Below are 23,258 nucleotides of genomic sequence, written 5' to 3'. Positions count from 1 at the left end.
GCTGACTTGGAGGAAGGCAGTGGGGTGGTGTTTTCTGCTGAGCTCCTCACAGGACAGCCAGGCTACCACCACATTGGTCCCTGGATGCAGGAGTGCCATTGTGAAGCTGGGTGGCATGGGGAGAGGAGCAGCATGATGCTGCTGGGGCCAGGCTTGGAAAGGGAGTGCCCCTCCCTGGACATAGTGAGGCAGAAGAAGCCAAGATGGGGCCCCATGGATGAGCAGGGGCTTGGGTGGTGGAGCAGGGGGTGAAGTGCATGGCGAGGCTGTAGAGCAGTGGCTCAGTGTTGTCCACCAGCAGTTGCTGTGGCAGTGCTCATGCATGGAATGGGCACAGGAAGAGTAAGAAGGTTTTGCCCTGATGAAGCAGGGAGCAAGAGGAAGGTGTGAGCCTCCTGCAGCTGCTGGAGGAACACCTCTGTGTGCTTTGCCTTGCCTGAACCTTGCCTGTCTCTGCTTTGGTTTAGTCCAAACTCTTAGATGATACTTTATATCCTGTTTCAGATTGGAAGGTTTTGTAGGAAGGACCACCTGAGCATTCTGAAGGTGATGATTTCTGACTGAAATGCTGTTGCATGGAACAAAGACCTGAGGGGAAAAAAGACAGGGCATGAGCCAGGATTTTGAATATAAAATGGGAAGGACGGGCTTGGGGAGTTTGCACGTCAGTCAGAGATCAGTCCAGACTGACTGCTTTTCCTCTGAGTTGGGGAAGTCAAGTGAAGAAGGGGAGGGTGGGTAGGCCAGATTGCCGATGAGGAAGATAAACAGGATCAGATGAAGTGTTCTAAGAACCACACTACAACTAGCAAACAGCAGCAGAGATTGTTTTTATTCTATTTCTGAAAGATGCTTAAAGCTCCCTCCTTTCAGATGTACTTCAGAGGAACTTTCTGAATCTGATCTGCTTCTCACTTATGAATTAACCAAAAATAGGAATAATAAAGGGAGATTTCCAAAAATGTGCTTCTTAGAAAATAATGTCACCATGAGAAGTCCACTGCAAGCTAGATCTCTTGGCCAGGATATATCATCAGAGAAGCTTCAAGAGTTTATCTTGGGTGTTTGGGGTTGGTCGGTTGGTTTGGGTTTTTTGGGGGTTTTTGTGGGTTTCTTTTTTTGTAATTGGGATATTAAATTTCTCTCTCTGGTTGGTTTGAGCAGATACTTAAAGCTTTAGAACAGAACAAGTAGCTTTATTTGCAAAGGATTAAAGGACACTGGTACCTGGGCCACAGTAAATGCAAGGTTTATGTGGGATGCTCAAATCAAAATGGGTACATAGAGCCTTACAGAAAGGCTGGGAAATGTCTCAATTTTTCAGTAGGATGGTATCTTTATCACTAAATAACATGTTCACCTTAAAAAGTGCCTCTACAGAGTTTTTAATTGAAAAGCTGTGATTCAGAATTAGAAAAGCTGTAGCTTATAATTGGAACAGTTTATTTTGGAAGTCCTTCCCACTCTCATTTGTCCAGACCTTCTCTGTGTAGGACAGATCCTAGATGACATGGTCCACAAATAAGCCCATGAAAGAGAAGAGGAACACAAGCAGCTAAATTGCAAATTCACACATTAAGGGGAATAAATCTTTGAATAAAACAATGCCAGATTTCAAATTTATGTCTGGCAGTTGGTTTGTTTTTCTTAAATGTCTTCATTTGCATCAGGTGAAGGTAAAAACAGGGACCTGAATCATCTTCTAGCCAGATCTATTCATTATCAATGAAAGCCCAGCATGTGTTGCATAAGAATTTCATTGATGAAGTGTGCAATGGAGTAAAATCCACTTTCTTCTCTGTAGCACTGGGGGCTGTTGCCTTTTTACATAGTAAAAATAAGGCTTGGGAAGAGAAAGCAGCTAAAATGTAAAGAGTGGTCTGACCTTGAATTGCTACAAAGCTCTTGGGAATAGGGAGGTCCTGTCTTGGGTAAGTGATACAGGGTGTGTTTGCCAGGCATGTGTCTGGATCAGCAGTGTGCACCTGGCAGAAGTCTCACTTTGATAAATTGTCTTCTCTCAGCATGAATAAAAGTAATGATTCTTTTATTTCTAAATTACTGCAAGGCTCTAGTCTTTCAGCTTATTGTGGGGTTGGTTTGTTTTTTTTTCTAGTTTTGAATGAGTAATGCAATCTATGCTTTACCTAAGGAGTTTGATGGTATTGTATGCTTAATCTTTAAAATGCTGCGTAGAGAGGAAGAGCTTTGCTTTCAAGGGAAATAACCATCCTGGCAGAGACAGAAATATCAGTAGGATACTGCCACTGATTTGGCAGAGACTGTTTGATGCTTTGTTAGCTGGCTGTTGATTTTATGTTTTTTTTAGTTATGTTTGAAGGAGCTTCCAAAATAATTGGTCTTTAAATGGGTAGCTCCATTCAGATACAGCAAAATCCAGAAGAATACAGAGCAAACAGAGGAACTGCAAATTGCTAATGAGAAAAATTAGAGCTGGGGACACATCTGAAGGAAATTAAATCCCCCTCCAGACAACATGGTTAGTGCTCTGAAGAGCTGTGCCTGTTTGCCTCTCTCCTTCACTGCTGGCTGTAGGTAAAAAGATCTGTCAGACAGCTTTCCAAGACCTGCACAGGTAGTAAAGCCTTTCCTAATGAAAACGAGTAAGTTAGCGCCTGAGTGTGAAGGTGCATTGAAGAAAGTTACTCTTTGATCAGTGTGGTGTCTGCCGGCCGCAGTGGCCATCTGGCGCCCAGCAGCGGGCTGTGCTTCTCCTCCTCCTGATGAAAGATGCAGGTGTAAGAGCATAAAACCCACCCCACCAAAGCACGACTGTTTAATGCACCCATCGGAATTGAAAAATGCCTCTGCTTGTGGCTTTAACAAATACAGTGAAAAGTCATCCCAGCATCTCATTTTCTGGAAATGCAGTGTTTCTGTCGGGCCACTCCACCTTGCCCCTGGGGAAAGCATCTGAGTGTTATTTTAGGCACAGGAATGTCATCCAGAAGTACAGGCATAAGAAACACTTAGGGGAATACCAGGGTGTTTTATTAAATATAGCTTTACTTCTTCATTGTCCCTATAGGACACCCCATTGACAAGCATGATGCACAGCAGGGAACAGAGTACTCAATTGCATGTGTATGCAAAGAAAACAGTGTCATTTTTGTAAATACAACTCTGAAAAAAATAGATGCTTACAGAAGGTTGATTTTACAGGACCCCTCTAACATCCCTTGTGTTATGTGCTGCTATATATTTGCAAGCTGACTCTTAGTTTATATTAAATAAAATGAAAAATGGTACAGAATAATACAGAAATTCACCTTTTCTTCTCCAGTATGGGTTAAAGAACTGATGTAGGACCAAAGCAGCAGGAAGCTGTGTCCAGCACTGTTACCCCCTGCTAGATGGGGCTCAGCAAGAAGAGGAGCAAGTAGACAGGGAGGACAGGGGCTTTATAAACTGGTACTTCCACCAAAATGTTGTCCATGCAGTCACAACCTGGGTGAAATAATCTATCTTTCACTGGGACAAGATGAGCTCTGGGAAGAATTCTTCACACTCAAGTGGCTTCCATCAAATAGGTTTCACTCTTTCATCATACCAAACAATGAACTTTTTAGGCTTTTTTTTTTTTTTTAACGGGCCATGATTTTTTAGTAAGTTTGTTTAATTCTTTTAATGACAGTGAAAGCTTCAGAGCTCTTTTTAGTTCTAAAAGAAAGATTTGAGGCATTCTGCCTATTCCACTTTTCCACAAGGACATTAATTCATAAGCAACAAAGAATATTATAACTGTTTACAGTAGCCCTCAGTGAGTAGCAAGAGACTTGGAGATTTTGAAAGAAATAAGAGTATTTGGTTACAGAATCAAAAGCTAAACAAAAAGCTTCAAATTCAAAAATGTTTAGAGTTGCTCAAACAAATGCAATGAAAAATTACCAATTTGCCAGCTTTTGTAACCCTGTGAATCATCAAGCTTGTATTGTTTTGTTTCTCTTCTGAGCTTCAGAAACCAAAGCAACCCTGAAGGTCAAAGTGTCTAATATTTTACCTTTCGACATGTTCAAGTTTAGTTGTTTAAACACATAGTTCTGCTTACATAGCATATTTTGCAAATTAAGGGATGCTGCTTGATGGGGTAAGAGGTACTGCAATTTTCAGCTTAGCTACACGAGATGGACAGTGTCTTTTCTGACCTAACACACCTACCTTCTCAGGCTTACCATCATACACATCCTAGTTTTCCTGAGATCCAGAGTACAGCATTATGTGGCAGTCTGCTGCAGTCATTGGGGTGATTTGGTAAATGATCATGGCTGATCAGTTTGCTTCTAGCTAAATAATGACTCTAAGAAAGATACTGGTGCTGGCTGGAGATTGCTTAAAGGTGTTTGTTTTGTTTCCCCAGAGTGTTTCTCAGCTTCCCTATGGCAAAGCCCTTTACACATATGAGGGAAAAGAGCCTGGTGACCTCAGGTTTAACAAGGGGGACATCATCATCCTGCGGCGCAAGGTGGACGAGAACTGGTACCACGGGGAGCTCAATGGGAACCACGGCTTCTTCCCCGCCAGCTACATCCAGTGCATCAAGCCCCTCCCACAAGCTCCACCTCAGGGCAAAGCACTTTATGACTTTGAAATAAAGGATAAAGATCAAGACAAAGATTGCCTGACCTTCACCAAGGTAGGGGAATAGATTTTTAAAAATCATTCAGAAGTCTGCTTTGGTAGGGAGTGATGGGGCACATGTGGTGCTGGCAGCTGGGTCAGGAGCACAGGGGTGCTGGGGTGGGTGGGACACCTTCCTGGTCTTCCTGGCCTCCCTGACCTACCCTGCACTCTGGGAGATAGCCTGTGCCATGAATAGCAAGGCTGGTATAAAGCCAGGGAAGCTCAACAAGTAGAACTGGCTACAGACTTTCTGAGAACATTTTTTTCCCTCTAAAAAGCATGCATTTCATCTGTATTGAAATGTTCCCCAAAAATAACTCAAATTTCAGAAAAAAAAAAAAAAAAAATCTACTGGAAGCGTGTCTTTTAATGTTCCTTATTGGATCAGATGTTCCAGTGTTTTAAAATTACATTCAGCTTCAAAATGTATATTGCATCATACCACATACCAATTAGCAGTTGAAATACACTAGCATCATAATAGTATTTCCTATTTTAAGAACGTAAAAACAGTAAAAAGCAGACATTTAAAAAACATTCTTTGGGGTTTTTTAAAACCAAAATGTTTAATAAATTCCCATTGGAATGAGAGAAAACTGAGATATTGTAATTTCCTTTGGATTTAAAATGTCACGTTTTCCCTTTCACTCCCACCTCCCCACCTGCTTTTTGCCTCCCACTCCCCTCCCTAGCAATTTGTGTTGACCTTAGATGGGTCTCATGGATATCAAGAAGCCCACTGTAAAATAAATCATATCCCCTATTGTTAATTTATGGCAGTGAATGCCATGAAGAACCTGTTCATTGTCATTTTCTGTTTTATTTCAGCTGTCTGCGGCTGTTATAGTATCACATAAAGTAATAACAGTTATGCTGAAAATGAATATGAAATAGATGGTAAAAATATCCTTCACCAGGATTTTACTGACCTCCTCTTTTGAAGCTACTTATTATAGCTGAATGAATTATTTGCAGCATATAATTTTCTCACCGAAAGTAACATCTTTTTCACTCATGCAGTGCTCCTCAGCAGAATGCAATTTCCTAGACTGTATACTTTCTCATATTTATTTAACAAAGGATTTGTAAGCACTTTTGTTCCATAGCAAGTGAAGTGTTTGATTGCAAACACTGCAAACCCTGCGACTAGCCAGCCTCCCTGGAGCTGTGAATCTCTGTGAGAAAGTGGGCTGCTTAGTGAGAAGTAACAGCCGTGCACTAACAGAAAGTTAGCCAGAAGTTACCTCTGAGACCTTAGCAGTAAATATATATTTTCTGGTGTGTTGTTTTTCTCACTGCCTGCCCAGAGGTACACTGGTGACTTCTCTGAGATGCAATCTTTCTTGTCTGCTTAAAGTATTCCTTGCTTTCCCTTACAGTCTTAAGAAATTTAATAGGTATGCCAGGCAGTTGTGGTCTTTTTTGTTAGAGCAGGTCCCTTCCTAGACACTTTTGTATTTGATATATTTGGTGCCATATATTAGAAAACCTCCTTTACAATAACTGCCTTTGTATAGTGATAGTTCTCATTTTCTTGGCTGTCCAATGTCATTCTCGCATGGAGCATTTCTTCCTGCTGTATAGCTCTACTCACAATCTCTCAGTCCTCCTTGTTTTCACCCCTCGTGTTACTGCTGGCATCCTTTTATCCCTGATGACTGTGTTTTCCCCAGGGGGATTTGGTTTCTTTTCTGCTGCTGTTTTCTTCTTTAGCTCCTTCCACTACACACACTGTCACCTTGTAACAGTTTTTATGTCCTGCCTATTGTTCTCCCTGACAGTGAATAATCTATTTTTCATCTTGGGACTTCACCATCATGTTTTCATCAATTTTCTCAATGCTAATTTTAGCTGTCACCTGTGCTGATGAAGGTTCCTGTTTAGCCCAGATTATAGATCATCTGCTGATGCAGTCAGTTCCTTTGCACAGAGTCCTGAGCAATGCAGTGCTGTAGATGTGATTTGTCACTTTGAGCAACATGCATCACTTGAATGTCTCAGTTTGTATCTGAAGATGCTGGACCACATCTCAGTTTCATTTGCACTATTTGTTCCTTCCTCTGGTGGAGGGGTTACATTGGCATAACAGTTACACAACTAATATAACCTATTTGTGTACTGCAACTCATTCAAAGCTACCAGACACTTGTGACTGGATTTTACTTATAAACATGTAATAAAGAAGAGTTTTCCTCTAAAGAGAAGCTATAAGAAGGAAACACAAACATAGGGATCTTCTGTATCATGTTGTTTTGTTGTTCTTTTGCTGGACTTTGCTTTTTCCCATCCCCCTTGTTGCTATGCACTCAGAATATCTACTGGTACAGTAAAAGAAAACAAAGGAAGGATATTTGGTGTTTCCTCTTACTAATATGTTTTGCTACAGTTTTCAAAATGAAAATGTTCTATTGTTCCAGAGGTGTGTTGCAAGGAAATGAAGTCTACTTTACACAGATCTTCATGAGGAGTGCTGCAGGGTGCTTCTGCCATTTGCCTATTTTCATCTCCTGTAGATAAAACACTCTCCAAATAAAAAGCCAAAGATGTAAATTCAAAAATTTTTACGTGTAAGAATAAAATCAGGAGCGGCAGACAAATAACTGTCATGAGTATCCAGTGCAAAAAAAAAAGCTCCCACATGTCATTATTTTACACCATTTGGACTTCTCCCTCAAGTTCTCTTCCCAGAGAAGCTATACATACAGGCATAGGGCCTCACCTCTGTTCTCTCCCCTGCCCTGTCTGTAAGATGATAGAACAGCCTAGATTTACTACTTAATATGTTTTCTCTCACTGTTTGGCAGTGGTTAGCCAAGCCAGGCAATTATTTTTCCTGTGTAACAACTGGTTCCAGCCTTGTGTCAACTTTGCACCAATTTAATGCCTGTAGTTTCAGAAGGTTTACTCCTGATGTTCCCTAGTGCAGTTGTGATCATGCTGTGGCCTACAGAGCCTAATTGCGTGCTCTTGGGATATACTTCTTGGCTCAGCTTTCTAATCTCTCTGAACGTGGTACCACAGGATGGACATAGGATGGTGCTGTCTCTGTTTTAAAAAATAATCTGTCCTCCTCTGGGCTGTGGACACTGGTACAAACCATGTGCAGGAGGATTCTGCTCTCAGGTATAGCAGTGCAAATATGAAGTAGTTCCATCACTGTCCATGTAGTTGCTCCAGCCTTACACTGAATCCAGTTTCAGCCCACACATTTGTTTTGGTGTTCAACCACCCTTTACATGCATGGCTTTCACATGGCCATCAGAAGGCTGAGCAACACTGGTGGATGAGTCTCAAACCTGTCATGGTAGCATCAACTGTTCACCATGCTTCATTGCTCATCACATTTTTAATAACATCAACTGTTTCCGTCATTTTCCAGCACTTTCATTCCCAGCCCGCAGTGGTATCTGACAAGAGCCATGCCAATCTTAGAACCATCACATCCCATACTTGTTCCTGGCTCTGGGGCAGCCCCTTAGCATTCAGTTCCAGCAGCATTTGCTGTTCACAGAGGGACCATCCCAGCAATAGCTGGTGACAGGGACTCTTGTGCCAGCTGGCAAGCGCTGTCACTGGCCTCACCAAGTGCCACGTGGTGCCATCCTGCCACCACTGAGATCTCCCCAGTGCTCTGGATGGAGTAGTTATCTCTGTAGAATAGCAGGCACAGCTGCTCTGTATTGCTTCATTAATGGCCATTAATGACTAGAATAAAATCAGGCTGTGAATCATGACTGTTATTGGACACAATTTTGTGCTGTTTTCTCAGCAAAAGGATTCATTTCTCTGTCAATCAGATTGCTTTTTAAGTGATTTATCTTTGACTTCTTTTCTGATAATGATTATAAACTGTAACTGCAGGTCCCACATGCCTGTCACAAGGCTGATCCAGCCCTGATGAATAGAGGGAAACTCGAGCAAGAAGGAGAGAGCAAATAATTAAAGGCTCTAGCAACAAGCATAAAAGGAGCACGACATATCTTTGTCCAAACTACAGTGGATACCATTGGCTTTTGAAATAAGATTTGAGGCTTGGATTTCTTTATGCTGCCTGGAAATCAATTTAGTCAATGTGAAATAGTGAAGTTCAGAAAGCTAAAGTGGTATGCCAAGAGATCTGTGGCGTTTTGCTATTCATGATCCTTTTGGGAACCTTTCTAGGAATTTATAAGTAGCACAGCTATCCAACTAATATAAGGTTCTAAAATAGTTCATGCTGAAGCTTTCACCAGGTCACTGTATAGAATGATGTAATTGGCTGCAAATTCAAAGAAACTTTCTAGAAATAAAAAAAAAATCAAAAGATTTTTTGGGATTTGCTGTAATTCTGGAGATTTTCAACACCCTTCTTAAAACTAATTACGTAATGGAATTCTCAAGAATTTTCACTTTGCTCTCCCACAAAGATGCTCATTTTGAATGTCAGCATATCTCAGGATGCATTTCTCATATATGATCATATTCAGCAGCCAGACTTGGCTGAACCAGTGTGTTCAGTGTGTGAAAATGCTTCCAGATTTCATACATCCATGGGAGGTAAAGCTGAAAGGGATCTTCAAAGGTCAGCCATTCCCCACCCCATCCCTGAGCAAAGTCAACACAGGATAAATCTTTCCTGCCAAGTGTCTGTACAGCCTGCTCCAGGGATGGGATTGCACAGTGCCTCTAGCAAAATCTGGTAGAAAGCTTCTGGGATTCTACAGTTTAAAATTTTTTTTTTTTTTTAGTTTCTTACATGTGCAAATAGATGCAAATATATATACATTTTTATGCAGTGCTGGATTAATGGTTGGACTCGATGATCCTTTGTAACCTGAAGAGGTCCTTTTGTAACCTGAACAATCTATGATTCTATTCATACCCAAATGTATGCACTTACACACACGTAAGATTATATATGGGCATGTAGAGTAGACTTCATCACATTTTGTGTTTTTAAAAAACTCTTTTAGGGAAACAGCTGAGCAAATATAAAAAGTAAAAACACTCATAGCAGGTCCCTGAAGTGATGCAATCGTTTCTTTTTCTCGTTTACACCCTTTACCTAGATTCTAAATTTATGCTGATTGGTCTTTTGTAAGAACATGTGGAAGCTTTGCAGAGGTGCATTACTGTCAGTTCTTTAAACAGATCAAAAATGGTCTGTGCAGACAGGGCTTTGGAAGGGAATGCTATCTGTTTCTTCAGGAAATTAAATGCACAAATTCTTTTTGCATCCTTCCAGCTGTAATAAATAGCTGAAGGACTCAGTTTGTAGCCATTTCTATGAGCTTTCCCCTAATGGACCATTCAGATGAATAATTCAAAGGAAACATTTAAACTATTTCAGAGTGCACGTGTTCAAAATGCACATGTTCAAAAACTACAAAGTACATCACATCACATCCTTGTTCTGGTCATTTTTTTATCAATGCAAATCCGTAGTCTGAACATCCTGGATCAGGAATTTGTGGGTTTTTTTCCTATGTGAGAAGTATCTGCAAAAAAACCAGCTGTCCTTGCCTGGCCATTTGACATCAGTATCTTGTTACAAGGAGCGTGGTAGACCATATGTAGCTCTTATTTTCACAGAGTAGTGGAAAAAAAGTGAGATCGGCAGGGAGCTCTGTCTCAGCTTTCTGGAGGAAGAGATATTTTTTTTTAAATTTTTTTTTTTTTTTTGTAAATTTTTGCACAGGAGCAGAGGAATATTGGATGCCATGAGGGAACAAAGCTGACTTCTCAGCTTCTCTCAGCCTACTCCTTCCTTTTCTAGTAGGAGATGTGAGCATCCAGGCAGAGCCCCATTGAGAGGGCTGCCTTCCACAGCTGTTGTAGAAAACGGTGCTGGTTTGTGCCTGGGTTTAGTGTGATGACCCCAGAAGATAGGGATGGTAGCAGAAATCCATTGACAAACTGAGTAGTTCATACTGGGAAAAGTCAGGGTTTTGTTCTAGTCATTTGAGTTTTCCTAATGACTTGTACGTTCTGGGTTTGAATTATTTGGTTTGTACTTTGTTTTATCTCCTGTTTTATAATGACAAAGAAGTTCATAATCTGCTAAAATTCTTAGAAGGTTCCCTAGATTAAATATAATATTAAAATGCCATTGGTTTTAGGAACTTTTTTTTAAACTGAAGGTGATCCAACAGGTGAATGCAATTTGGTTTTTTGCTTTGTTATCTTTGGCTTTTTATCTGCTTTGCAATTTTACCTTATAATTTTATTTTAAAGAAAAACTGACATTCAGTGTGTCAGAAGTGTAGGCTTGTTGCTGAGCACCTTATACTATTCCTCATTGTGTTTCCAGGACTACCTGTGCTGTACTGGTGCTTCCCTTTGAATTGTGTTCCAGAGTAGATAAGGATCACAACAGACCCTTGGGTGCATGGGGGCAACTTCATGCTGAGGAGTTTTCACCTATGATTTACAGGTGACCTCTTGGGTCAGACATTCTTCTTTACCTGTAATGAAGCCAGGAGTTTTCTATTCTCACCTGCTGTGCCCAGACCCTTGGAGCCACTGACAGCCAGCATGAGCTACACTGGTGCTTCAGTGCACTTTGAGTGGGATGCCTGGGATAAGATGCTGGGCCAGGGATGCTGTTAGCCCAGGATTCAGGAAACACTTTTACCTGGCTTATGACCTCCTCTGTGTACTCACTCTCTAAGCTATCATGTGGGTAACTAAAAATTGGCATCTTTCTACTGAAAATATCTGATTTTGCATTTTGTGTATCTCTGATTTTAGGATGAAATTTTGACAGTCATCAGGAGGGTGGATGACAACTGGGCAGAAGGAATGCTGGGTGACAAGATTGGCATTTTCCCTATCCTCTATGTTGAGGTAAGTTTAAAACACATGGTGGTGGATGCTGGTCTTGAAATCTTGTGGGAGTTTTGTGCCTACAAGGGCAGGATAACCTCAAATATATGAGAAGGATAAACTAAAACAGAATTACTGAAAAGGGAATTTTTGGTTGCTGTTTGCTAAGGCACTATGGGGTACACCCAATTCAATTTAAAGCGTTCAGCAAAATATGTTCCATGAACTCCTTCTAAAGGCTTCTCCTTTGGTGTAATCTCCACAGTGCACAGGGAAAATAGGGCAGGATGATTGCAGTCAGGATACCTTGCACACATTTGAGGAGAGGTGTGAGTTTTGGGCTGGTGGAGAGCAGCAATGCAGGTTCAGCCATGGTCTGAATACACAGACCTTCAGAGGGGTGCTGAGGGTGTCCTCTGCCTCAGCAGGGGCTCAGGCACCTCCACCCATGTGCCCAAGGGCTCTCATTCCATGTGTGCCAGACCCATCTTTAACCTGAGCTCTTTCCTGTTATAATTTTCACAGGATTCTTATTTCAGAGTAAATGCTGAGACTTCATTTCCTCTGTGCAGGCCTGTGGTTCCACCTGTTCCCACTGCTGCCTGTCCTCCTGCTGGTGATACCCTTCCAGCCAGATACCTGGGACCAGGGCTGCAGCCAGCAGTGGTTGCTCTGCCGGTGCAGCTCTGTTGTCCAGGTGCCAGGTGGTGTCTTTGAGGAGCTTTCCTCCCTCGTGGGTCAACCAGGGGTGCAAAGACCAGATGGGCACCACATGGATGTGTACTTTTCTGAGCTGCTGCCACTCTGCACCCAGTACTCAGAGCAGTATCACCCTGACTCTGCTTACAGACATTGTCTGGTGCCTCTCTATAGTGAAGAATCTCTTGTGCCCACAGCAGAGCCTTCTGTACTGTGTGTGGCTCTGGTGCCTGCCTCTGAAATTATTTCTCCAGATTTCTTAGTTAGTGATTGGAGACAAAATAGAGATAATTAGTGCCTGACTACCTAATTATTAACTCCGACAATGACCAATTTGGAATAAACCATCATTAATATACATTGCATTCCCACAGTTGACAAGAACAATAATATTAAAACCAGAATGTGTAGGAACTGTTATTGGGAAACCAGCTGCCTTGCATAAGTTAATGACTAGTTTTCTTCTATTCTGAATGTTTAAGACATGTTAAGTTTGTTGTGATTAAATGAGAAAGCTGGGTTTCTCCCAGATTTCATCCTTTTCCCCTTGTTTTTCTCATCCTGGGAAAGTACAATGTTACTGTCCTGAATTTTGCTGGAAAAGAAGTGAACTGGGGATCTCTGCACAGCCAGCCACCATTGCACCTCACCACCTTTCCCCAGCTCTAGTTTCATCTGTAGGCTGGCACTGCCTATGCACAGTGCAGCATCTCCCACTCCTAGGTATCTGTTCTCCATAATTGCTGCTCTTGAAGGGTGAAGGGCTCATAACCTCAGAACAGCCTGTAGGGAACATGTGCAATGTCTTGCTGAAGTTCTCCAAGCACTAGCACATCCTGGGTGGCCATGGAGGAGCAGGAGTTGTGCAGAGTCAGAACAGTGATGCTTGCAGATTCTGAAGAGATGCAAACAGGCAGGCAGCCAGCACCAGGGGCCAAGAACACATGTAGGAATGTCTACATGCATATACATTCATACCAGACACACAAACATATTATATGTATATATATATATATATATGTATGTATATATATGTGTGTGTGTGTGTGTGTGTGTGTATATGTATACATACAGTGTATACCCTTATGTGTATATTCATGTGTATAAACACACGTGTATTTTATATGTATAAATTTGAAATCTGGATACTCAAAAGGCCTATTCAAATGAGATACTTGTGTGCCATGGCCATAATATTTGTGCAGTGCTTTGTAAAACCAAATGGAAGTGATCCTCCAGGCCACCTATTTCATCCACATAGTAGATGAAGGCTTTGTTCTGAATATGAGCTCATGCAAGTATTCAAGATCAAAACGTAATTCAACAATTACGTTTCTGTTGTCAGCTTCAGATGTTATTTTGCATTAAAAATTAAAAGGAATCAGCAGGTCAAGTCCCAAAGAAGTTTTGAAAATCTCAGTGCTGATATTTATAAAATAAATCCATTAAACAAGTAGTACTTGAATGTAAAAACACTCCTCAAGTCTGTCCAAATCCATTAAGTGGTTTTCAAAATCTTGGCAAAATGTGTAGAATAAGCAAAGTTTAATTCTCACAGTAGCCTTCCACTTGTGTCAGTTGATTGGCTGAAGTGTGTGGGATTTCACATGGCATCCTAAGCCCTGCACTCCGGATAGAGTGAATTCCAGCTTGGCAGCCTCTGATGTCCCCGGTTGCTCCCACGGCCCAGACAAGAGCTCTTACCCTTGCTGTGCAAGCCAGAGCATTAGAAAACAAGCCGGTCACTTTGAGAATCTCAGGGTTTAGCATGCCAAGGCTACAAACAGTGGATATAATCCTTGTTGTGGCCCCCTGTGGTAACGCTTTGTCCTGGCAATGTGCTGCCATATCCTTCACACAGGTGCTTGCACAAAAGGCTTTTGCAGTTGCTTACAAAGCTTTTGCAATGGGTGGTGAGGAGGGGTGGTTAGCAAATTCCTCACCAGGATCACCATTTCTGTAAAGCAAGCCCAGAAAGACAGCTTTTAGAGCAAGACCGTGGTGGCAGAAAGAGGGACAAAAAGCCAGCAGACACTGAAATATACCTTGCCCCTGCAGTGTTTTAGAAAGTCTTTATCTCAGCATTATATTTGGTTATCTTTACAGCCACATGAGTGTAGCATGGCATGGATCTTATTCTTTATTCCTTACAAGTGTTTAACAAGCGTGCTTGCGTGTCTGCAGAGAGGGTTTTTCGTGCCTCTGTAGTATCACCTCTGTCCCAAATTCAGAGAAGCTACAAGTGGATAAGGAACAAATACTCACAGCTCACAATGATTACTTTTACAACATGAGTCACAAACAATATGTTCTGTCAAGAAGAGTTTGGGCTATTGTTTCTTCTTACTTTATTGCTGTCCCTAATCTTCAGTAAAAGACATTTAGTCTGATAATTTGTTTTAATTTGTCTACAGAAAAAAACCCACAACATAATGAAATTGATCCTCAGTGTGGCTTCTGTCCTGAAATAAGCATATCTGTATGGTTTGAAGTCATACTCTTGCTAAGAGGACTTTTGGACCTGCCAGGAATTCAAAGCCCTGAAAAAATTGATTTTATTTTATTTAAATTTTTTCTTTTATTTCAAGCTAGCTCCTTCATTGTTAATAACCGCTGTTATTATCTCTGTTTGAAAGTTTTGTTCTGCTGCTATGTGTAAAATTGAGAATAATGAAGAATAAAATGTGTCATAATAGATTTAAGTATCTTGAAGTGAAATTTGAGGACAATGGTATTGCCAAGTATTTGGAGGGACGCATCCTGCTCGGATGGGCAGGAACTGGAAATTCAAAAATCTGACCTGTTAGAGCAGAGTTTCTGCCTGCAACCCCCAGAGCAAAGAAAATTGACCAAGATCAAGAAGCCTTATGAGTCAGTGGTAGAGCAAGGCAATTATATTGGGCACTGTGACTGTAATATCAGCAAATTACAATTGATGAAGTGCCAACCCATTGTTATAATGTTTTATGGCAGCATGAGCACTGAAAGCTGTGATTAAGTAATATTAGGAGCTTTAAAATTCTTTTTACAGAGCAGCGAAGCAGAGTAATGAGGATCTTCTCCTGTTCTTCACAGTCAAAAAAGAAAGAAAAAAAGAAAAAAGGAGGTCTAGGAGAAAGAGGGAGGAGGAGAATGGGCAGAGCCGATGGTTTCAGTGCCCTGCAGCATAGTCCAGAAGACTTCCCAGGGAAAACAATTCTTGCAAGTCAGTGTTTAAAAAGAGTTCAACCAGAAGTGAAAATAAAACAAAATCCAAAGGCAAATGTACTTCTTAAAATAATGATTTTTCATTCCAAAATTATCTTTGCAGAGCAGACCATCCATTTAAATGCTGTACTACAGGATCTAGCAGTCATCCTAAAACAGCTTAACCCACACAGGGGAATGTGAGCACATTTACCAGGATCCCAGCTGAGGTTGTTGAGCAGTGTCACAGAGATCCATCTTCCCAGCAGCAGAAGGTCCTTAGCTGTATAACTTTGCTGAGGGTAGCCTTTAGTTAGCTTGCAAATGAATGCAGATGGTTTACACTTTCAGGCTGGATGGCAGATTTTGTCCCTTTTTTCTCTTTATGCAGATTCCCATTAGCCATCTCCCACTATGTTGGTGTCCCCAGTGGCAGTCATCACAGCTATATTATTGAAAACTCAGATGTGTCCACATCTGTATTTCCAGTTCTAATAGCTATTTTAACCATTTTCAACAAATCATTGTTGCCCTGTCCACTTCTTTTCTATGTTTTTTCTCTCCTCAGTCTATTTGGTTTCTCCTTTCAGCTGCAGGACAGATGGATCCCTATGGGACTCTCATAATAATTAATTTAACCTTGATGTCTGACCCATCATTTATTTTTGTGTGGTCTTGGTGGTAGCACACTCTGAAATCTTTCCAAGTATCTTTTATGAAAGCTTTCCAAAAAACCTGCAGCATTAGATGTTCATTAAATAGTAACATTTGTTTGGTGCCTTTTTCAAAAAGAACGTGCAATCTCTGTTTTTAAGGACTGACAAAACGGTTCATTTTAGCCTCGCAAGTATCATTTGATGTGAATAAAAATGGAAGCTTTTGAAAGGTGGGTAGATGGGAGCTAATGTAGATGATTTTAGAAAAGCTGACTTACTAAATCTCAGAGGATCAAATTAATCCCAGTAGTAAGTAGGTGTAACACTAATGAGTTAAGAATTATACCCATTAACATCACAATTGATTTTTTTTCTGTTCTCTCTCCTTTTGTATGTCAGATAAAAATGGAATAAGAACCTTGTAAAGCTGACAATAATGTAAGCTCGAAGAGATGTTCAGCCAATTTCTGCTGAAAAGCTTTATTGATATGCATTTCCAAGTTTTGTACGTATTCTTGTTTTAAGAATTTCATTCCTGCACCTTCATAGCTTCTAAAAAATTGGCCCCACTTGTTTTTGTCCTATATAGAATACTATAGAATATTCCAAGATACTTTGTGGTATCAGATTCCTGTGTGAATGGAGTACAAAATACAGTTCTCATGTTTCATATTCAAACTCAAATGTGCAGAATTTATGTTGTAGGCTGAAAGAGGGATCTCTATTTTCACATCAATCCATGAATAAAACTCATTGATTTAAAGTAACCTTACATGCTTACAAAGTAAAATAACTTATGGAAGTTCAAATAAAGATTTTGTTAGTCAGGAAAACTAAAAATATTAGCTGTAAGAGGTGAAAAGAAGATTAAGTATACAACATATTACAATATATAAATATACATTTGTCTATTATGTATATATTATATATTTACATTATTTTTAATCTGTGGCCCATCTTTTCTGCATAACAGCTTGATTTCTTATGTTCCCTTTTGCTTCTATAAATAAAGAACCTTGTGCTCTTTGATTTAATTTCCTATGTAAAATGTAAATTAGCATGACTTTGGGCAGAAAATTTGGAGGTTTTTTAATTTTCCTAGTTTCTTTTAAGTTCTGTGTTGGTTCCTAGCACCCTTCATAAAGTGATCGTTCATACAGATTCTCTAACACTTTCCTCCATCTTCAGGATAGAAAACTGAGCTGCACTGTCACCTTTTGACTTAAATGTCAGGTTTCCCCTGGACTAGCTGAGCACCTCAGCTCTGTAGACCTTTTTGAGTTACTCATTCCTCTCAGGCTGTCTGGACAAGTCAAAGCAGGGCTGCTTTCTGGTTTCTTTGTCAGGGAAAACCATGTTTACACTGAAAGTTCATCTCAGGTGGGTGCCACAGAGGGGAAGCCTGCATACAAGGATAGGTTGGAGTACTGTCATACTTGAGTCATCCTCCAGCCCAGACAATGATGAGATCTGTGTGAGCCATGGTGAGAGCCAGCATGTAAATTCAGACACAGCTGTAGGTTGTGAAAATTTGCCTTTTGAGAACTGACAGTTTTAGTTACAGGTCTTCTCTTGATTTTACTCTTGCCTACTTTCATTTGAATGAACTCAAAATTATTCAAATTTATATGTTATGACCAATATTTCTGTTCATCAAAACCAGATCCAAGTTGTTATCACCTCTTATTGTTTCAGGGCCTGTTAAACCAGAAACTTGCCAGCTGTCATATCCAAAAATATCTTTCCCACCCACCCCTGCTAATTATGAGTAACATGTGAATTTCCTAGACTGTGTTTTGTAAAAATAACTCTCTGGAGCAATTTATAGCAAAAAAGGTTTCCAGCACAACCAGCTTAAGCACACAACCTTTGCAAATAGGCCCATTTCCTGAGTCTTTCAAAGTTGTATCTATCAATTCTGTGTCTGTACAGGGCATTTCTGAAGTGCTGCTTCCTAGATGCCAAAAATTAGGTTCCTAGGTATCTAAGTTGATCTGATAACAAGACTTCAGTCTATAGGCACAATCCACTGAAGGATTTCCAGCACTTCCCCTGCAAAATCCAGTCTGTCATCTGCTTGGTGCAAAACTGACCTACAACTGCTGCCATTTCCCTGTGCTCTCAGCACATCAGCCCTTCCCCTCACCTCCAGATCACCTGAACCATGCTTGTACTTCAATACATATTTTCTGGTCCTGAGTGCAATTCTGTCTCATTTCTGTTATTTCTACACTGAGTTTTGGGTTCTGCCCCAAAGATTTTGTTCTTCTGTTATGCAGCGTTGCTTGTTTTGCAAAACAAGCACTAGTGATGATCTCAGAAGGAGCAAGTAAATAGCACACCGCTTTGAGATAACTTCTGCCTGTGCAACAAATGTGTTGGATTTGCCAGTGCTGCTCAGAAGCCTCTGAGAAGATGGAGTGTCTGCACACAACCATTGCAGTGACAAACTCCAGCAATGCAGTTTCCAAGCACTAGAAATTAGCATTCCCAATTGAGTATACCCACTACCCCAGGGCTCTGAGTGGAGTCTAGAGGATATCATCAATAGTCCATGCTCTCTAGAGAAGCTACTGAAAAGATCTTTGATCTTTTCCAGCCATTGATCACCTCTGACAGCTTCTAAACATTGTTTCAGCACTGATGACTTCCTGGGATCTTTTTCCTTTTGAAAAGAAAGTATATTTCAGTCTCACTTACCTAGAGCTAATGCATGAATGTATATTAAGAAGCTATATGTCAACAGATGCACTGTCTAGCAGTTAATTAAACATAAAATCCTAGAGGATTTCATTATTTCTCACACCAACATTCTTCATCTTGTTTCCTAGTGTCCTTGTTAGTGCATGTTGCACATCTTAATTAAATTCCTTCTTGGGGAGCTTTCCTGATGTCTTAAAACCCTGAGTAGGGATCTTAAATCCAAATGTAGACATGGGAGGTCAGCAGGAGGGTTTGGGGAGATAACCCTGGCAAAAGGGCTGCCTTCTCTGCCCCTTTTTCAGTGGCCACAGCCCCATGAGCAAAGAGCAAAATGTTTCCATGTGTCTGCCACAGCACTGATGCTGAAAATGAAGAAAAGTGAGTCCAATATTAAACCCCAGACTGTGAAAGGACCTGGCAGAGGTGGAAGCATATGTTATCCTTTGCTGTGCCAGTGGTGGATAAGATGGTCTCCACCAGAGGAACAGGAGGGACAGTTGATGAGAGTGACACCAAAAAGCAATTGCCAAGGAGTGCCTGTTAGAGCCCCCTTGGATCTCTGTTTTCAGAAGACAGCATGTTGCATAAGTGTGATGGAGAGACATGGATTTGACAGATGAAGCATTCAGTGGATAAAGAATGGTCTGGGTGGTCACATTCAAAGAGTGGCAGTCAACATCTTGATGTCCAAGTGGAGAGCAGTGATGAGTGGCATTCCTTAGGGGTCAGTATTGGGACCAGTGCTGTTTTAAACTTTTGTTGGTGACATGGAAAGTAGGATCAAGTACACCCTCAGTACACTTCAGGTTTTCTGATGACACCAAGCTCTGTGGTGTGGTCAACACACTGGAGGGAAGGGATGGCATCCAGAGAGACCTGGACAGGCCTGAGAGGTGGGATCATGTTAACCTCACAAAGTTCAACAAGGCTAAGTGCAAGATCCTACACCTGGGTCAGGGCAATCCCAAGCATAGGAACAGATTGCATGGAGAATGGATTGATAGCAGCCCTTAAAATAAAGTCTTGGAGCTGCTGGTGGGTGAGAAACTCAAAATGACTCAGGAGTGTACAGTCACAGCCCAGAAGTCCAGCCACATCCTAGGCTACATCCAAAGCAGCATTGCCAGTGGGGCAAGGAAGATGATTCTCTGCTCTCATGAGACCCCACCTGCAGTGCTGCATCCAGCTCTAGGGACCCCAACATAAGGAAGATGTCAATGTGTCAGAAAATGTCCAGAGAAGGGCTACAAAGTTGATCAGAAGGCTAGAGCACTCTCCTGTGACGGGGCTGGAACTAGATGATCTTTAAGGTCCTTTCTAACCCAAACCATTCCATGATTTTATGCTTATTCTACCATGGTAAATTGTCACAAACGTCTCTGAGCTTGACCTTTTGAACTTTTAAAGAATGACAAGTTTCCTGATAGGATGTAGCAATGAATCGGGTTTTTACCTCTTTCTTTACTTCTTATTGTCGCAGATGCTGAAATGGTCATACTGTTTTTATTCTAGGCACAAAGAGATCTGGGAGTGTGTGTGTATGCTGAATGCATGCTTCAAATAATAAAAGTAACAGATGAAGTTGGTTTTTTGCCTAAAAATGTTATTAGCTGTGCCAAAACCAGATGTTTAAGTCTGAAATCCTCTGACATTTTGTTAGGTGTTAGAGCTGAACATTGAAAAACCCAAATTCAAAAGACTAGAGGAAGAATCTGCAAATTAAAAACAAAAATCAGAAACAGGGGAAGATAGTTGGAATTAATTTAGGAATCTCTATCTTTTCCAGATTTTCTCTAGAACACACAGGACTCCTGAGGGCTGACCCTTTCATGTTTAGTCTATCCTGTAGAAGAAATTGCATTGGTTTTGCTTACTTTATTCCTTTACAAAGTAGACCAGCCATTGTTTATTTTATCTCCTGTTGCATCGTTTTTGAATGTAATACTGGCATTCTTTTAATCTGACAAAAGCAAGGGTGCTGCCAAAGGGATTGTCCTGCTTTTACATCATGTGTGACAATTCTTTCCTTCTGCCCTCCATGTTCCAGGACCACCAGATATATCTGTGTGCTGAGATGAATCAGGGAAGACGCCCTGTTGAAAGCTATTCATTTAAGTTGGAGCTGTTGTTTTAGTTTCCAGTCATACCTGTTTCATCATGCCATTTACTGCATAGTAATGAACATCCATGCTGATGCAGGGCAGAAGGAGGGAGGATAGGAAAGGAGGCCATGTGGTATCTCACACTGCAGAAAAGCACGTCTGTGAGGGCAGCAGCTCCCACCCACAGTTACCCTGCAGCAATTGCACCGTGCTCTAAGCCATCATGCCAAAACGGTGAAGTGAGGAATGTGGGACTTTGTGCAAGCAACCTCTTCCACCTCCTAGTTGTCCCTTGACTTACCTAATTATTTTATCAAGTTATAATTTTATGACAAAGTATACTAGATACTCCATAAACCAGGTTAATAATATTAGTTTTTGCTTAAGTGAGGCTGGAGGGAGTGTCCTGCTCTAAATCTTGCTTTGAAGTCTTCCGATCTGTTTAGACACAATTGAGTCAAATTGACAGGAAATTTCATGAGAAAGCTTTCTATAATAATATTTTTCTGTAACAGAATTTTTCTGAAAACCTGGGACAAAGCAGGAGAGGTGCCAGAGCATTCAGACAGGGATAGACTCATGCTGGAGATATTTTCCTCTTACCACATGGCTAAAGGGATGGCACTGAGCGAAGAGGCAGCTCTGTTTCTCAAGAAAACAACCATGCAGAAGGAGGGAGAGCACTCCCTGATGGTCATCTCCCTTATCCCTTTTCTCTGATCTGCTTCAGCCCCAACAACATAGTGAGGAATTTACAGTCATAACTTCCTCTTGTATCCTTTTTCTTTTCTTAGCCCAGGAGGAAGGACTATGACTTTAACCTTTGATAAATAATTTCCTCAGCATCTTCCCTCCTTGCTCCAGTCTATTGTTTAGACTTGCCTGTTCCCAGCCAAAGCCTTTCACTTCCATAGGTGCATTGCTCAGGATGGAGATGTGTGTGGTTATATTGATTTGGTGGATGCAAGGTTTTACTGTCTCTCAATATATGAATTATGTGAGTGGAAGAAGAACTATAGAAATGATTAATACTGAATTCTTGGAAATGTCCCTGGCCAGATGAGATCTGGAAGTTCTTGATACTGTCACTGAGCTTCTCTGCCTTACAGCACCTGGGGGGCTATCATTGTTTAACCCTGGCTGGTTACTGCTTAAGGTCATGCTCTGTCTCAAGGACAAGGTTTTGTCATATGGTGGTCCTTGAAGGCACAAAAGCACTCTTGAGGCTGAGTTTAAGGTCAAAGGCAGCTCCACACCATTCCAGTGACATATAGGTCTGCTTTTGCATGGAGGAACTCTCACTAAGCACATACCCGAATTTTCCATGCAGTACACAGTTAAGTGTGTTACTTTGACCACTGGTTAAAGAGGGGAAGTGTACTTTCATGGCAAGTAATAAAGACATTACCAGTGAGAATCACATCCTCATGAATGGTTTCATTCATTCATGTGGCTGGCAGTTCTACCAGTCTTTGTCCAACCTGATTGCTGAGCTTTTGCAAAGATCAAACTCTTATCAGGTCATACCCTGATTATGGCTACATCCTTTTTACATCCTTAGCAAATACAGATGTGCCTCATTATTGACAGTCTGATGTGATCATCTGCTGCTACTCCTTTCTTTCTTTCTCTCTGGAGCCTTTTCCTGTTCTCTAGAGCTCATAAAATTTGCCCTTACTTGCAAGCCTTTGCTTACTCATTACTCTCTCTGCCTATTGTCTTTTATTTATTACTGAATTTCAGCTATGGCAATCTGTCAGTTTTTTTAATCCAAATTTTCTTCCATGGTGCTCTGTTTTTCACTGTTGTGATGCATGCTCCAAACATCTGCATCAGCATCGCTCCTCTGGATTCTTCTCTAAAATTGTTCTTGTCTGTGATGGCTAGAGAAGATGTATGTTGTGCAAAATCCTCTGTTTTTCTTGCTGATAAGACTGTTGCATTATATATTTTGTCTATAACTATACATTGTCTCTTGTCCCCATCCTAAATCGTGCTTTCTTCGGGCCAAGAGCTGTCTTGTTGTTCTGTGTTTACATAATGCTTCTCACAATGGAATTCTGATGCATGGTGGGAGCTTTTCAGCATTTAATGGCAAAAATAATAAAAATATGAATAAATGCCTCTGTGTGACTGCATCACATGATGTGGTCACAGTTTGCAGAATTTCAGTTTCCTTGGGACAACTTGTCTCTCTGCCTACAGAATGCAGGTGCAATGCAGGGCAGTCTGTTTTCAGAAAGGAATGTGTTAGGAAAATATTTGAGCTTGAGTAATTCCACAGACAGGAAAAATACCCCCAGTGTTCTGCAGTTTCAGAAAGATTTCCTACTGTGCAGATTTTTTGCTAGCCCATTCCTTTTGCCATCTCAGAGTTCAAACAGCATGGCCTAGAGCAGTGGTTTTCCAAATTCCTTCCACTTGTAGCATACTAGAATAAACAGCATTTGCATATGGATGTCATAAA

General features: G+C 41.0%; 1 protein-coding gene across 1 annotated transcript in view; it reads left to right on the top strand.

The window, feature by feature from the left end:
* Positions 1 to 23,258, top strand: part of SH3RF3 (SH3 domain containing ring finger 3) — a 245,404-nt gene that overhangs the window by 148,064 nt on the left and 74,082 nt on the right. The window contains exons 2-3 of the mRNA XM_015637693.1: positions 4,379 to 4,654; positions 11,371 to 11,466. Of these exons, the coding sequence (XP_015493179.1) occupies positions 4,379 to 4,654; positions 11,371 to 11,466 (372 nt within the window). The remainder of the gene's footprint in view (positions 1 to 4,378; positions 4,655 to 11,370; positions 11,467 to 23,258) is intronic.

This window comes from Parus major, chromosome 1 (assembly GCF_001522545.3).
Source record: "Parus major isolate Abel chromosome 1, Parus_major1.1, whole genome shotgun sequence".
Classification (NCBI taxonomy): domain Eukaryota; kingdom Metazoa; phylum Chordata; class Aves; order Passeriformes; family Paridae; genus Parus; species Parus major.
Note: the sequence above shows the minus strand (reverse complement) of the source record. Positions and strands in the feature narration are given on the sequence as shown.